The sequence below is a fragment of the Diorhabda sublineata genome, chromosome 1 (assembly GCF_026230105.1).
Source record: "Diorhabda sublineata isolate icDioSubl1.1 chromosome 1, icDioSubl1.1, whole genome shotgun sequence".
Classification (NCBI taxonomy): Eukaryota; Metazoa; Arthropoda; class Insecta; order Coleoptera; family Chrysomelidae; genus Diorhabda; species Diorhabda sublineata.
This window is the reverse complement of record NC_079474.1, coordinates 18,770,705-18,784,161: the sequence shown is the minus strand read 5'-3', so window position 1 is coordinate 18,784,161 and position 13,457 is coordinate 18,770,705. Positions and strand designations below refer to the sequence as shown.

The window sequence follows — 13,457 nt, the reverse complement described above, 5'->3', positions numbered from 1 at the left end:
ACGAACTCCATACATGGCTCTGCGCGGGTATAGATTAGAAAGTATCCATATGTCCCAGCCACCCCCCAAACGAACACAATTAAATCTGGCTCGCCATTTAACCATCTTAGCTTAGCATTCCTCCGGATATTCCACGCACCCGTCCTTGCAAACAGGGCCAAAAATTGTTCGTAGGATCTTACATTCCCAGCAGTTCAAACTTTAGCAAGCTTTAAACTTGAGCGCTCTATGGACTTCCCAGAAGCATCTATTCCCATAACAACTCTTGCCATGATCTCATTATCTTCAGATATCAAGACCCCAAGATATTTTAATTGGTGGCACAAAGAGAAGCGATGTTCTCCGACTTGAAACGCAGTTTGGGAGGTCGAGGTTACTCCTTGATTTTGAGTCCTCTTGATTCAGCTGAAATGGTTCGTGCCGTCAACATCATCCGCATAGGCGAGGTGCTGTGTGAGCCTATTGCAAATAGTTCCTTCGGGATTCGATCGGATACTTCTTGCGGCACCTTCCAGCGAGAAATTAAATAGTGTTGTCGCTAGTGGTTCTGCCAGACTCAAGCCTGTATTCATAGTAAAAAATGTGCCTGGAGACCCTGATACTCTCACTTTCCCAGAGCCGGTCCTCATTATCATTCTAGCCATACACATCTTTGGGACGCAATACCCCACTCATACAGCTCGTCTCCCATTATTTCCTGGTCACATCTTTTTTATCGTGTTTGCCACAACATAGTCGTAACATCTTGTATTTTGTCTTCCTTAAGTTTGTTACCAGCTGGTCTTCGTACTATTTAACATCTGATCTTTATTCTCTCTCGCCTTTTCAGTGGCCTTTTTACTTCGTTATATATTTTGGTAACGCATGACACAAAATTATACCTTCAAATATACCGTTTTACCAAAAACTATATAATCAAGACTTTGGAGGCACACTTTATACATATCTTATATGCAATATATTTTTATGGCAAAATTTCAATGACGTGGAAATTATGATATAATCATAACATAAATGCCATTTAAAGCAGTAAATATTTAAAAATATTATATAAATAAAAGCACTAATGGAATAATTCAAGATTTAAATATCCCGCTTACATAACTAAGCTTCTAATTTTCTATATTGACAGCGCTTATGTCGCGCTTTCTTATTGGTTAATTGCTACATCTTCTAAGTGGCGGACTGGCAAGTGTTTTGAATTTGTAGTAAATAGTGTTTTTTGAAATGTGTGAGCTGAAAAAATGTAATACAATTATATTTGGTTATTTAGAAGTGTAAAGAAAAGTTGAGTCTATAAAAATTAAAGCAAGTTACAGCGGACGGTTAGATAGGGCGTAGAGAATTCAGCGCACAACGAACGAACACTGTGATGGCCGTACAGACTGCAGACGGTAGCTCGCTATGGTTGACGATTCTCTAGCTCGGCGTTCAATATAAACGTGCTACGGTCCACCACGAATTCTTCAGTACATAAACTACCGTGAGAATTTAGTATTAAGTGTGTATTTTTTGTGTAAGAACGGTTTTTTAGGTGGTTTACTGTTTGAAGACTGAATGTATAAAAATCAGGTTAGTAGCATTTTTTAAGTATTGGGCGGCAATCTTACGTAAATTTGAACTATTTTTCGTTACTAAACTTTTTAAAGTATCTATACGTCATTATTAAATTATATTTAAAGTAGTTTTTCTACTAAAAAAATAACATTTTAGTTGGCAGTTGTCTACTTTGTTATGTAAATAGGTTTAACCATTCTATTTCTACTTTCCACGTAATTTTATTGTTATAAAACTGTTTTTAGCTCCTTATATTAGATAAAATAAGCTTTATCGTCATTTGCATAATATTATGTGACCATAACGTATAGTTTGTTTAGATTTTAGTATTTATAAACCTTGCTGTTTTTGGTGTACATAAACTACTTTTTTATCTTTAATTCATTTTGCATCTGTACTTATCTAAATCTAATGTAATTCAGAATTTTTTTTGGTACAATCAAAAGTCAGATAGGTAAAGGTATATACTTAAAAAAGTGTAGATATATCACAAATATTTGTTATGTTACTCATATTTATATACTTTCTTGATACTACGTAGGTATGTGTCGGTGATGTATATTGTAATTCACATAGTGTTTATAGATATATTTTAAAAAGAATGTTTTATAAAGTCTTGACATGGTACCTGTGTGGTGGTACACTTTCACGTATCGAGTCGAATTGCGCAACCCATAATTCCTAAAGTAGAATTGAATACTGTTTCAGAATAATTCAAAACAAGTGTTACATTCAAATATTTACTTTGTTACAACAAAATTATGTGGTTTCGATCCAACTAAGTGCAAGTAAGAGCATAGTTGCAATCGTAGGTAGGTAAACGGCCGAATAATTCCTCTTCACCCCTCGCATGTCAGCGTATTTAATCAAATATAACAAAACCGAATTTGTAAAGCTGGACGTCAACTACTCGAAAGTAACGGTTACAAAATAATATTTAATTCTGAAATATTTATTCGCATTTCTTATTTAACCTCATTCAAGTTTGTAGTATCACAGAAAATATACTTAAAATTTCAAATAAGTTACAGTGACTCATTTATTAATTTGTCTAGTATAGGACAAAGGGTCAACAGTGGAAATCTTTATCAACATATTTCAGCAGGTTGCTGATAAAATTTTTCGTAGTTGAGATTCAATGGTAGTTATATTTTTAAATAACCAAGAATTTATTGGTTTTAAATATGTTTTACCTAAATAAGAATCTGTCCTACGTCCCAATACATGTTCCCTCTTTTATTCAAACGTTGTCAAGAGTTTTAACTTACTACTTGCTCTCTTTTCTAAGACAATCAGTTTAAAATAACATGTAAAAATTGATATTTTCACCTACTTCGGTCTTTATCAAAATATTATATTAGAGATCTAAAGTCAAGACAAATTATTACGAACAACATATAAAAAGGCATAAAAAGTAAGTTCAAGACACATTTTAAGTTTTATGTAAGTTTTTTTTTTAATTTAAAACAAAGTTGTTTCGTCCACCTCTATACCATACTCTAGATTGATGTTTAAACGTAACAGTGTTGTCACATTTAAAACAGATGGTTTACTTGAATGACGACAGTTGTCAAGCAGTTCCCTGTTGTTAGGACCCTCCAAGTACCACATAGGCATAATTTAGTAGGACACGTTGTGGAAACAATTACTAAAGTTTATTATTGCACTCAAAGTTTTTTATGTATAACTGTCAACTAAACCAGTAAATTATTTTTATTAAAATAATACACATTATTTTGTTATTTATTTACATACAAATTTAATAAATATGTATTTTCATCTCGAATAATTTCATAATCTCCTATTTCTCTGACTCATAGAGGTGTATAGAGAATAAACAAAACATCAGTAGGCATACTTTATTTTGAGAAAAGAATGACATTTTTTTGAATAAATTTCGATTTTAAGTTGAATTAAGTATATATAACTGAAAAAGAGAGTTGAAAGAATACCTCTCCTCCTCCATACAAGCACACAACACTTTTTGGAAATAAGACAAATATATAAAATAAAGAAACATCGCTTTGTATAGAAACTATATTATTGAAAATAAATGAGGTTATCATCAGTTACACGTTAATATCAAAACGTAACATTCGTCAAAGATATTTTTTGAACAGTGGCAACCTTGAATGTATGTCACGATTTCCATCCATGGAACGTTGTTGCTGTTTAATGGCAAGCCGGGCTTTGCCAGGGTCACATGGTACACGTTGAAGCCGGCCTTTATTGACAAAAATTTAAAACGCCGCGGAAACAATGACGAATCACTCGTTTAGCTTACTGAGATGTAAATATAACATGCTTTCATTTTATCGATGATGTCTGGGTATAAGCGGGTGAATGCGTACAGCGAAAAAAAATATTTTCGCTTGGTGTTTTCACCGACAAGGAATTTTTCATTTTTGATAAATTCGGTGTAGAATTTCTTGTGATTGATTTATTGAAAACTATATCAGGCGTGTTCTATTATTTTTTAAACTTTCTGTTTATTAAATTATCTTGTTAAACGAGTTCGTGTGCATGTCATATTTGTAATAACACTAATAAGTAAATACTTCGGATGTCTAAATATAACAAAATATTTTTTCTCGAATTCCTTATTTATTTTTCACAGCTGTTATCATATCACTATCCTGTCTCAGGAATCCTGGGTCAAATTTAAAAGATTTATTTTATTTAAATCTGGCAGCATCGCACTCAGTTCAAGCCAAATTAGCTTTGTTCGTGGTAATTAATTGGATCACATTCCGAATAAATCTGGATATCTTCTAGACGTTTCAAATGCGCATGTTTTGTTCAGAATATGTTTTGAGCATGCATTCCTCCACGAACGATTTATGATCGTTAAGTTTGACATTCAAACTAGGAGAATAAAATGTATATAATATTCACCTTATTGAATAATTAAAGTTCATTCTTGATATTTGTAAGAACAAAGTCAATTACTACGATTTTCGATTAGAAAAACACAAAGTTTAGAGGTTACTTCGTCCGAGAATCCACTGGACCATAGAGAAAATATTTAAAAATAGAAAGAGTTGCATATAAGTGAAATTGTACCATTGGAAGAGAGAAAAAGGGCATCGGTTTACAATTCTCTGTCTCTCACTACTCGTGAATCGCTTTCTCTATTTTTACTATTTTCTCTATGATTCAGAGAACGTTCGGAATTAGTGTGCTCCACGAATACAGAATTTCAAATCCCGAACGTGCTTTATTCGCACCGCGAACGCACATGTTTAGGATCTCTACCGCGAACAAAGCTATTATTTGAAAGCTTAGAATCGATTTCGAACCAATTCAGGATCGTTGATGGTGAGGTAAAGTCATTGACCCGCGATCGAAGTGCGCAAGCGATTCCTTAACTGATCAAAGCTTTAACCTTTCCTTTTAAACTTGAGACTGTTCAATTTTTGTTTACACATTTGTTACAACATTTTTAGTATTGCGTATGAGCAATCGAACTGATAACTGCCATAACTGATTCGGAATCAATAATGATCTGAATCGATGTGACCCGCCAACGACAAAACTATTATAGAAATATTTTAATGTTTGAAAAGTTTTATTTATAATAAGATAAATAAAATATTCTTTATAGAGAAAAATGAAAATTCCGCGTCTTTGCAGGGAAAAAATCCACTAAAAGTGTAGTCATTAAAATGTGTGTAATAAATTAAGTTTATATAAAATTTTGGAAATGTTGGAAATTTTTTTTTCTATTTCAGGACTAGTTGTTTTTGTAATGCCATGTTGGAGAGAACAACTAGAACATATTTTGAAGACGTAATAACAGATTTCAAATATTTAGAAACTAACATTGGAAATAAAAAAAATAAAAGTGGCAAAAAGAAAATTCAGAAAAATGAAGATTATTTGCTAGAAGAGCATATCATGACTCGTAAAACTAGGTAAGTACATTCATATGAAGTAGAGATTAATATGATGTTTTGCTTATACTACGGTAAGGGCTGCATTTATCAACTTCTCAAATTGTTTTCCTACTCGGTTTACCGAAGGCACTAAAACGACCACCACTGGGATATGAACACTCAACACCCTCAGTGGCAGCTTTCTTAACTCACAAAACCTAAAGCTCGGCGGTTGAGAACAGCAATCCCACAAACTAATCTAGGATCCTAACCTGAACGGTTCGGTGCGGTCTTCGGCGGTTGTTGCGGAAACCCTTTTATTGGACATTTTTGGTCTTGTCTTCTATTAAACTGTTAAACGGGCTGCTGGATCTTCTCTTCCAAATACTAAGACTGCTACCGATATTTCCCTTTTATCAATCCGCCGGACCTGGGCGAATTCCGGTTGGGACTTGAAACGATATTCGTTGGTTGGCTTCTTGCTTCGATGAGGACGACTCCCTTTTCGCCTTGGTACCATCTCTTTTATTTCCATTTCTCTAGCGGTGCGAAAGATGGGGTCGCCTTGGTTATGGTTCGTTGAGTTTCGGAGCGCGAAACCTTGTAAATAGTAATTTCGAGGGAAAACTATTTTACATAAAAACTGAACTATTTTTCTGGTTGTACTCGAAAAACAACTACATTTTTACGGTGAAAATAACGGAGATACGACGTTTTAGAAAAACTATAGATTTGGGTTTATTAGCGTGAACAAAAATTCAGAATTCTCAATGCAAAACCAGTGATTCATCTACCTCCCCTTAAAATGACCGTCATTCAAAAGCTGCGTGTGTCTGCATCCGCTTTATTCACTATATCTAGCACCATGCGACTTCTGGTTCTTCCCGAAATTAAACAGGGGAAGACACTATTCAAGGTATTATAAAGTCCATAAGTCCATCAGTTACCCAGAACAAAAATTCAGAATTTTGAATGCAAAATCATCTACTTCCCCTTAAAGTGGCCGTCAAAAGAAGTAATATATACAAAGTACCTTGTGCTGATTGTTATAGTGTCTACATAGGGCAGACATCTCAGTATTTAGAAAATAGACTTGAAGATCATCAAAACGATAAAAAAATTAACGAACCACGAAATATCAAAAAACGTACATTCAATTATTAAGATTCAAAAATTCTTGAAACGGAATCAAATTCACGAAAAAGAGAATTTTTAGAAATGGTTCACCTACATAGGAACAAGAAAGCTATCAATAATAAAAAAGACTCAAAAATTTGTTCATGTTAAAACAAATTTTTATTTTGATATTCATGATGAAGATGATCTATTGATTAATATAAATATAAATACGCAAATTTTCACTATTAACTCCTATTTTGTCAAATTCTTACCTGTCCTTAAAAAAACTAATTAAAAATCGAGACGATTTAGAATCGCAAACATATCAAAAGAAATTTATATCTTTTTATTTAGTATGCCATTTTAATTTTTGTTTAATTTTTCTGTTTTTAGGACTAGAAGGCCCAGAATATCTGCTTTGCAGTCCGGTTATTGCGCAGTGTGTAATATCCCATACAATAGTGTAGAAGATCACATTCAATCTAAGAAACATCAAAAATTAATAGGTGAAGATGCCAATTATATAGCATTAAATGGATCCCTCAATGGATACTTGCAGACGAATACGATACCGTTTTTGAACTTGAATGGTATAGATGCCATAGGTGAGTGGTTTTCGTGTGTTTTGTCCAATTGTCATGATATCGAGGACTTTGGAATTTAAAAAATATTTGAATGTTAAATGGCACCAAACGTCATAGACTAACTTGACACCATTTAATGGAAAAGTTCCCAAACTTTTTTCCACGTTAACCACTTTCAAAATACTAGTTTTAGTTGATACATTTACACCATATTACAAAGGTTCCCGGTCACTCAGGCAACAAAAGCAACGACGAGATCGGCGAACTCACCGATATGCCCAGAACCCATCCTTGGTGTGTCTAAAAGCGTCTCTCAACAGTCTACTCGCTAGGCAAGCACGACAGAGATGGATAGGGACAAGTAAAGGCCTATATAGATGAACCTTGTGCTTCTTGCACCAAACAACTAAACTAGTGACCGGTCACTGCTATCTCCATACCAAGGTTATCACAAATGATCCGGAGTGTCGTTGGTGCATGGAGGAAGATGAAACCGCAGACCACTCAACTGTGAATGCCTGGTACTCATACGAGCGCGGTTTAAACACATGGGAAAACCTCACAACTTACTTAATGACATCAAAGGGTTCAAGCCAAAGCGACTGATTGGCTTCTCAAAGGACATCAGCCTTGTAACTATGAACCATACCACCAACTCGACAAAATATCAGTTCTAACTATGGAAATTCAAGTACACTCCTATTGTAGAGCTTCCCGTGGACCATTTGGGGAGTCACTGCTTTAATACAACGTACAATAAAATACACTGAGAGCGAGCTAAAATTATAAAATGTGAAATTCTCCTTGCTCTAGGTATTTTCGATGGCATTTTCATGAAAAAATGTATATTTAATGGTTACTTACACTTGGTAGGTTACACCTACACAAAGTGTGGAAATAGAAAATTTTTCTGAATTATTAAACTAAAACCATTGGTGATATTTATACTGAACACACTATTTATTTAAAGCATTACACCAAAACTCTACCATGTGTCTATGATGATTGTTGTAATTCCGAACACTTCATATTTCATTGTGTAAAATTTGGGTCTACTAAATTGACTAAAAATTCAGAATTCTCAATTTTCCATTTATTAATCTAACCCTCTTCCCAAAAGAACCGTCAATCAAAGGGTGCTTCTAAAAGGGTACATGTAGAAGTACATCCTACTTCCCATGCGACTTCTGGTTCTTCCCGAAAATAAAAAGGGAGACATATTGACAACATTCCTGGCCTTAACAAGGCCACAATAGTTTGGGTCTATTACCCTGAACATCCCCTAAAAAAGGAGCGTCAATCAAAGGGTGTTTCTAAAAGTCTACATTTGTCCACATCCGCCTTACTCACCTTATTTAGCACTATGTGACTTCTGGTTCTTCCCGAAAATGGATAAGGAAATATATTGATACCATTCCTAACATTGAGAAGATGAGATCGTCTCAAAATTGTTTCCAGTAATAGATACCATGTTCGACTAAGTACACAATCAGTATTTTAAAAAAAAAATTTTTTTTATTTTGTTTTTAATAATCCACCGTATTTTTCGATCATAGCTCGTAATTACCCACCATAATTATTATTTTGATTGATTTCTTTAATTATAAATATGCATCAGAGTAATAATGGCACTAATTATTTAAAAATTTTTGCTACGTTGTCAAATTTAACACTATTTCAGAGATTATTGGAAATAAACGTTCCGCACTAATATTTTGTAATAATAGTTTTTATTATTTGTTATAAAATATACAAATCTGTTTTTTATTAAATTTATTCCAGTCCTGGTTCTTTTTGTACCAATTGTTGATATTAAAGTACCAAAAATCTTGTTTAAATAGGCTAATATTCATTTTTAATACGCTTAGGTGTTCACGATACATCTCTAGACGAATTTTCTCCAATCCACAGAAAACGCAACATGCGGAAAAGTAGAACAGCGTCGGTGATGTTAGATAGAGTTAACCCGTCCCCTCTTTCCCCTACCGGTAGCGACATTACCGGACATCATTTAAGATCGAGAAGAAACATCAATTATATGACTCCGCCGTTAGAAGATGACAGTTTAGAGGAAAATCCCGAATCGACAGTTTCCGAAGAACCCTCATCGGAATTGGAAAATAAAGAAAAAGATGCTAGAGAATTGAGATCGACAACGAGATCTTTAACGGTAAGTTTTGTCGTTTTATCGAAATATTTTTAGTTTGCGTAATACGATTTGTTTCATTTAGAAATTAATGCTACCAATACCGGACAATCATCAAGAAGAAGTTTGGAATTCTGGTCGACCGAAACGAGCTTGTATAAATAAAAAGAGACTTTCAGCCGAGGAACGGTCAAATTTCAAAACTTTTTACAAAGTTGAAGTACTAACATCAAAACCTCGATCATTTTTTATCAAGAATCCAGAAAATACGAAAAGGCAGCATTCACAATCGCCTAAGAGAGAAGAAGATAAAGATAAAGGTATATTTCTCTATAATAAGAATCTTCATTTGACCAAAATATATATTTTTTTTATTAAAAACAGGTCTTATAGTGAAATTTAAAAAGTTGCGTAACTCCGAGTTGATCCAACTCAACAATGAAGCCACCAATTTTTTATTTCCCAAAAAAGATGATACCAGTGAAGAAGAAGAAGAGGCACAGGAAGAAGAAGATGAGGTTAAGACGATAACTAGCAGTGTTGATAGTTGCAGTAACGTCGATACTGAAGAAAATTCCAATTCCACTTCGAAAGTGAAAAACGAAGACGAAGGCTCGATGGATAGTATGGGTAAAAAGAAGAAGAGAAGGACTCACGCCGAAGCATTCATTATGGACAATCAGAAGTATTATAAGTTCGAAACGCCGGGATCCAGGTTAGTATAACTGAATTCTATTATTTGAATATTTAAAATAATCTGAATACTTCCAATATCGAAATGTTTCCATTACACTTTACAGATCAGAGTATTCTTACTTGTAGATCAATTTCAAAATATAATTGGTTTCTACCTCTATAACTTATCAAACAAAGTAAAGATCATATTTTTCGATAGAAATTTTTGTACACCCCTGTCGAATCCCCCGTGAAACCCTGGAAGTATATTTGGAACACTTTGAGAATTGCTGTTTTAAATGATTCGAAATTGCACTATATGATATAGTACTTGGTGATTTTCAGGTTTTTTTGGTACTTTAAAGTAAGTTTGAAGAATCATTCAGTTTACACTCCAAAAAAATTTATAATCAACTTTGGAACACTGACAAATGACTTCTGAATTGTCTAAATGTTGAAGAAAAGATTTTATACAGTACCTAGTTGATAAATTGTAGATTTCCACTTCAGAATATTCTAGTTATACTAAATGTTTTCAATACACTTTTTGTCAAACTTTTTTACTTTCAAACCATATCTGGGTTCCATGGTTTTCCTGCTGCTTAATCTGTATCTCCCACAACTCATCCAGCAATGTCAAAATCAGATCTGATTGTGAAAAGTTCCCAATGAACCCCCGGAAGTATATTCGGATCAAAGATCAAACGAATTCTACTATATCCGAGCAGGACCGGCTCCAGGGCGGAGATGAGTTCGTGACAATACTCTTATATTGTTGAGACTTATATTCTTGATACATATGAAACTATATCATTTGTACAACTTTCTTTCATTTTAAATCTTCTAGTGTCCCAAAATATTTTTTCTTTCTCATTTGATCTTGTGCTATTTTTTTTTTGTTTATTAACTATTTCATAAAAGAATCTGTACCTGTACTATATAAATTATTGTCATAAATAAGTTACCCCAATTTCAAGGTAGGTGAAATTATTAAAAGCTTGAGTTGCTTAAAAAACTTTTGTGGCTTCCTGAATGTTTTCTGATGATCTGGCCCCAATGGTCCTAAGCCATTGTCCAACTTCGAAACGTTGACACATTTGAAATTTGCCTATATGTTAGAAAAAGCCTTGTTGTCATACCTAGTTAAAAAATTATTCAGATTTCATATTTTTCTTACTATTTATAAAGTATAACTGCTATATCTAACATAACAAAGTTATTGCAGGTTAAGGTACCAAGGATCGTATTTACCATTGGTAGTAAAGACACCCGAAGTACCAAACAATAGAGAAATTGTAAAACCGGAAGAACCCGTGGAAAAGAAGGTGAAATACTCGGAGAATGATTCCAAAATTAAGATGGACAATTATAAATTCGCCTTCGAAAAAGTACCATCTAATACTGGATGGTACAACGCTTTTAAAAGACTGGATAATGCTGAACAGAGTTACGCTATGTTTAGTAACTGTAAGTACACATTTTTTTGCTTCTCGAACACATTTTTCAATTATTCCATTTAATTTTTGTTGTTTTTAAGATTTATGGGAAGCCTTTCTGCTGCCATACCAAATGCGTTCTATACCACCTCTAGATCCAAAAGTTTGTTACCAACATTATGATGAATTACTCAAAAGCATCATCGCAACTCACAACCAAACAAAATCAGCATCAAATTCTAGAAATTCTTCACCCGAACCAAGTATTACATCATCATCGTCGTCATTGTATGATCCAGACGACGATAGTAAACTGAGTGCTTCAACGAGCAGTTCTATATGTAGTACAGACGATAAAACAAAAGGAGTTACCAGTAAAGTGAGGAAATCAAACCGAGGAATACCCGCATCCTCTGGTAAGTGTGATTTAATCTTCTTGATTCTTTGTAAGTAAATAACCTTTTCGGTTAATTTCAGGTAAAAATCCTAGAAAATCTCCGAGACAACACGCTTCGACTCTAGCAATTTTAAGTGACTTAGTACAACAGAGAAAAAGACGATCCAAGAATAAACCACCTACCGAAGAAACCGTGCAGAATTTACCTACTATTCAAGAAGAACCTCCGCCACAACCGCCACCTGTAGAAGTAGAAGAACCTCCACCGAAACCACCGACTCCAGTTCAGTATCATCATCATCGTCTCCAAACACCTAAACAACCCATCGGTTCCGTTAAAAAAATAACCGTCAGGAAAGTGAAGCCTAAAATCGATTATTTCGCAATGGCCAAACAGATAGAAGAAGAATTCGATAAAGCCCTTAATGACGATATAATTGATTGCGAATTAGAGATTAGCGATGACGCAGTAGATTTTAATAATAGCAGAACTACCCTTCAGGATATTTTAGGATTGTACGAGGAGAACAATTCCAAAGAGACTGAGAAAAGTTGTAGAAGATTTTTCAATGGTACTCCGGGAAGGAAACCCGGAATGAAGAAGAGGAAATCAAACAGAACAGGTTAGTCTTTTGGTAACGTAACATTTCTTATGATTAATTGAATTGTGACGTATGTTTTTGTGAACATTTTTGTTTTTAGGTTGGCCAAATAAGAGTAAAAGGACAACAAAGAAAGAACCAAATAAAGAAAAGGGAGAAAACGACACCGCTAGTACCATAGGGTCGGCTAGTATAAATAATTCCGAAGAAGAAGATGAGGAGGAGGAAGAAAAGGAAGTAGTAGAAACTCCGGTTAAAAAAGGGAAAATATCTGATAAACTATGTAAAGAAATAGAACTGAAATCGGACTTTAGTGATCAAAATTGTGATGCCGGTAAAAACAGGGTAAAAGTGCTTTCGAATAAATTAGTGAATAGTGACTTACCTCAACCTTATGTGTGCGTTCAAAAGTTAGATAGTAAAAAATTAGTGAAACACTACGTCGCGAAGCCTAAAAGGACGACTAAAAGACCAAGGCGAATACCCGGTTCGCCGAAATCCCCGAGGATGTTGAGAAAACCGAGGGGTAAATGGTATAGAGAGAGATAGAAAGACAACAGGAATTTAATGGTATTTTATTTATTTACTTGTTCTTTTTGATGTATTTTTTTTTATTTCGCGTAAAGAGATTGTATTCTATTTTGTACCAGAAATTTATTTAAAATTGTACAGTATAGCAGACGAGAAAAATAAACTTCTTGTTTTTCCTCATTACTGATTTGTTTCAATTACTCCTACAACGCAAAAAAAAGTTACCTTGCAATGGATTCCGCGAAACACTGGAGTGGTGGCAAATGAAATAGCAGACAAGCCAACACTTCATAGGACCTGATTCCATAGCACCATACGAAAAATAACAATCCTGTCGGGGCACTTTCGCCTCAATGGGCACCAGAAGACGCTAAGCTTAGCAGAAAATTACGGAACCTCTATCCACATTTTCTTGTGAGAGCACTACACTTAAGAGCGTATGAATTGGAAGACAAAGATCTCTAGCAACTACAGTCATTACATATTCTAGGTGGGATTAATATATCCTATACCTTAGTAAGAAAGGAGGACTCAA

General features: G+C 34.2%; 1 protein-coding gene across 5 annotated transcripts; it reads left to right on the top strand.

The window, feature by feature from the left end:
- Positions 1-1,137: 1,137 nt before the first annotated feature.
- LOC130452404 (uncharacterized) lies at positions 1,138-13,142 on the top strand. Of its 5 annotated transcripts, none has more exons than XM_056791661.1 (11): positions 1,156-1,483; positions 1,535-1,572; positions 5,289-5,471; positions 6,945-7,156; positions 9,004-9,305; positions 9,367-9,601; positions 9,666-9,996; positions 11,173-11,423; positions 11,494-11,808; positions 11,870-12,412; positions 12,492-13,105. In XM_056791661.1, the coding sequence occupies exons 3-11, from the start codon at positions 5,311-5,313 to the stop codon at positions 12,938-12,940; spliced, it is 2,799 nt and encodes a 932-aa protein (XP_056647639.1). In that variant the 5' UTR covers positions 1,156-1,483; positions 1,535-1,572; positions 5,289-5,310; the 3' UTR covers positions 12,941-13,105. The 5 variants fall into 5 exon arrangements, with proteins under 5 accessions (XP_056647642.1, XP_056647640.1, XP_056647639.1 ...); XM_056791663.1 differs by having other exon boundaries at positions 1,164-1,483; positions 11,182-11,423; positions 12,492-13,070; XM_056791664.1 differs by having other exon boundaries at positions 1,138-1,572; positions 11,182-11,423; positions 12,492-13,106.
- Positions 13,143-13,457: the final 315 nt, after the last annotated feature.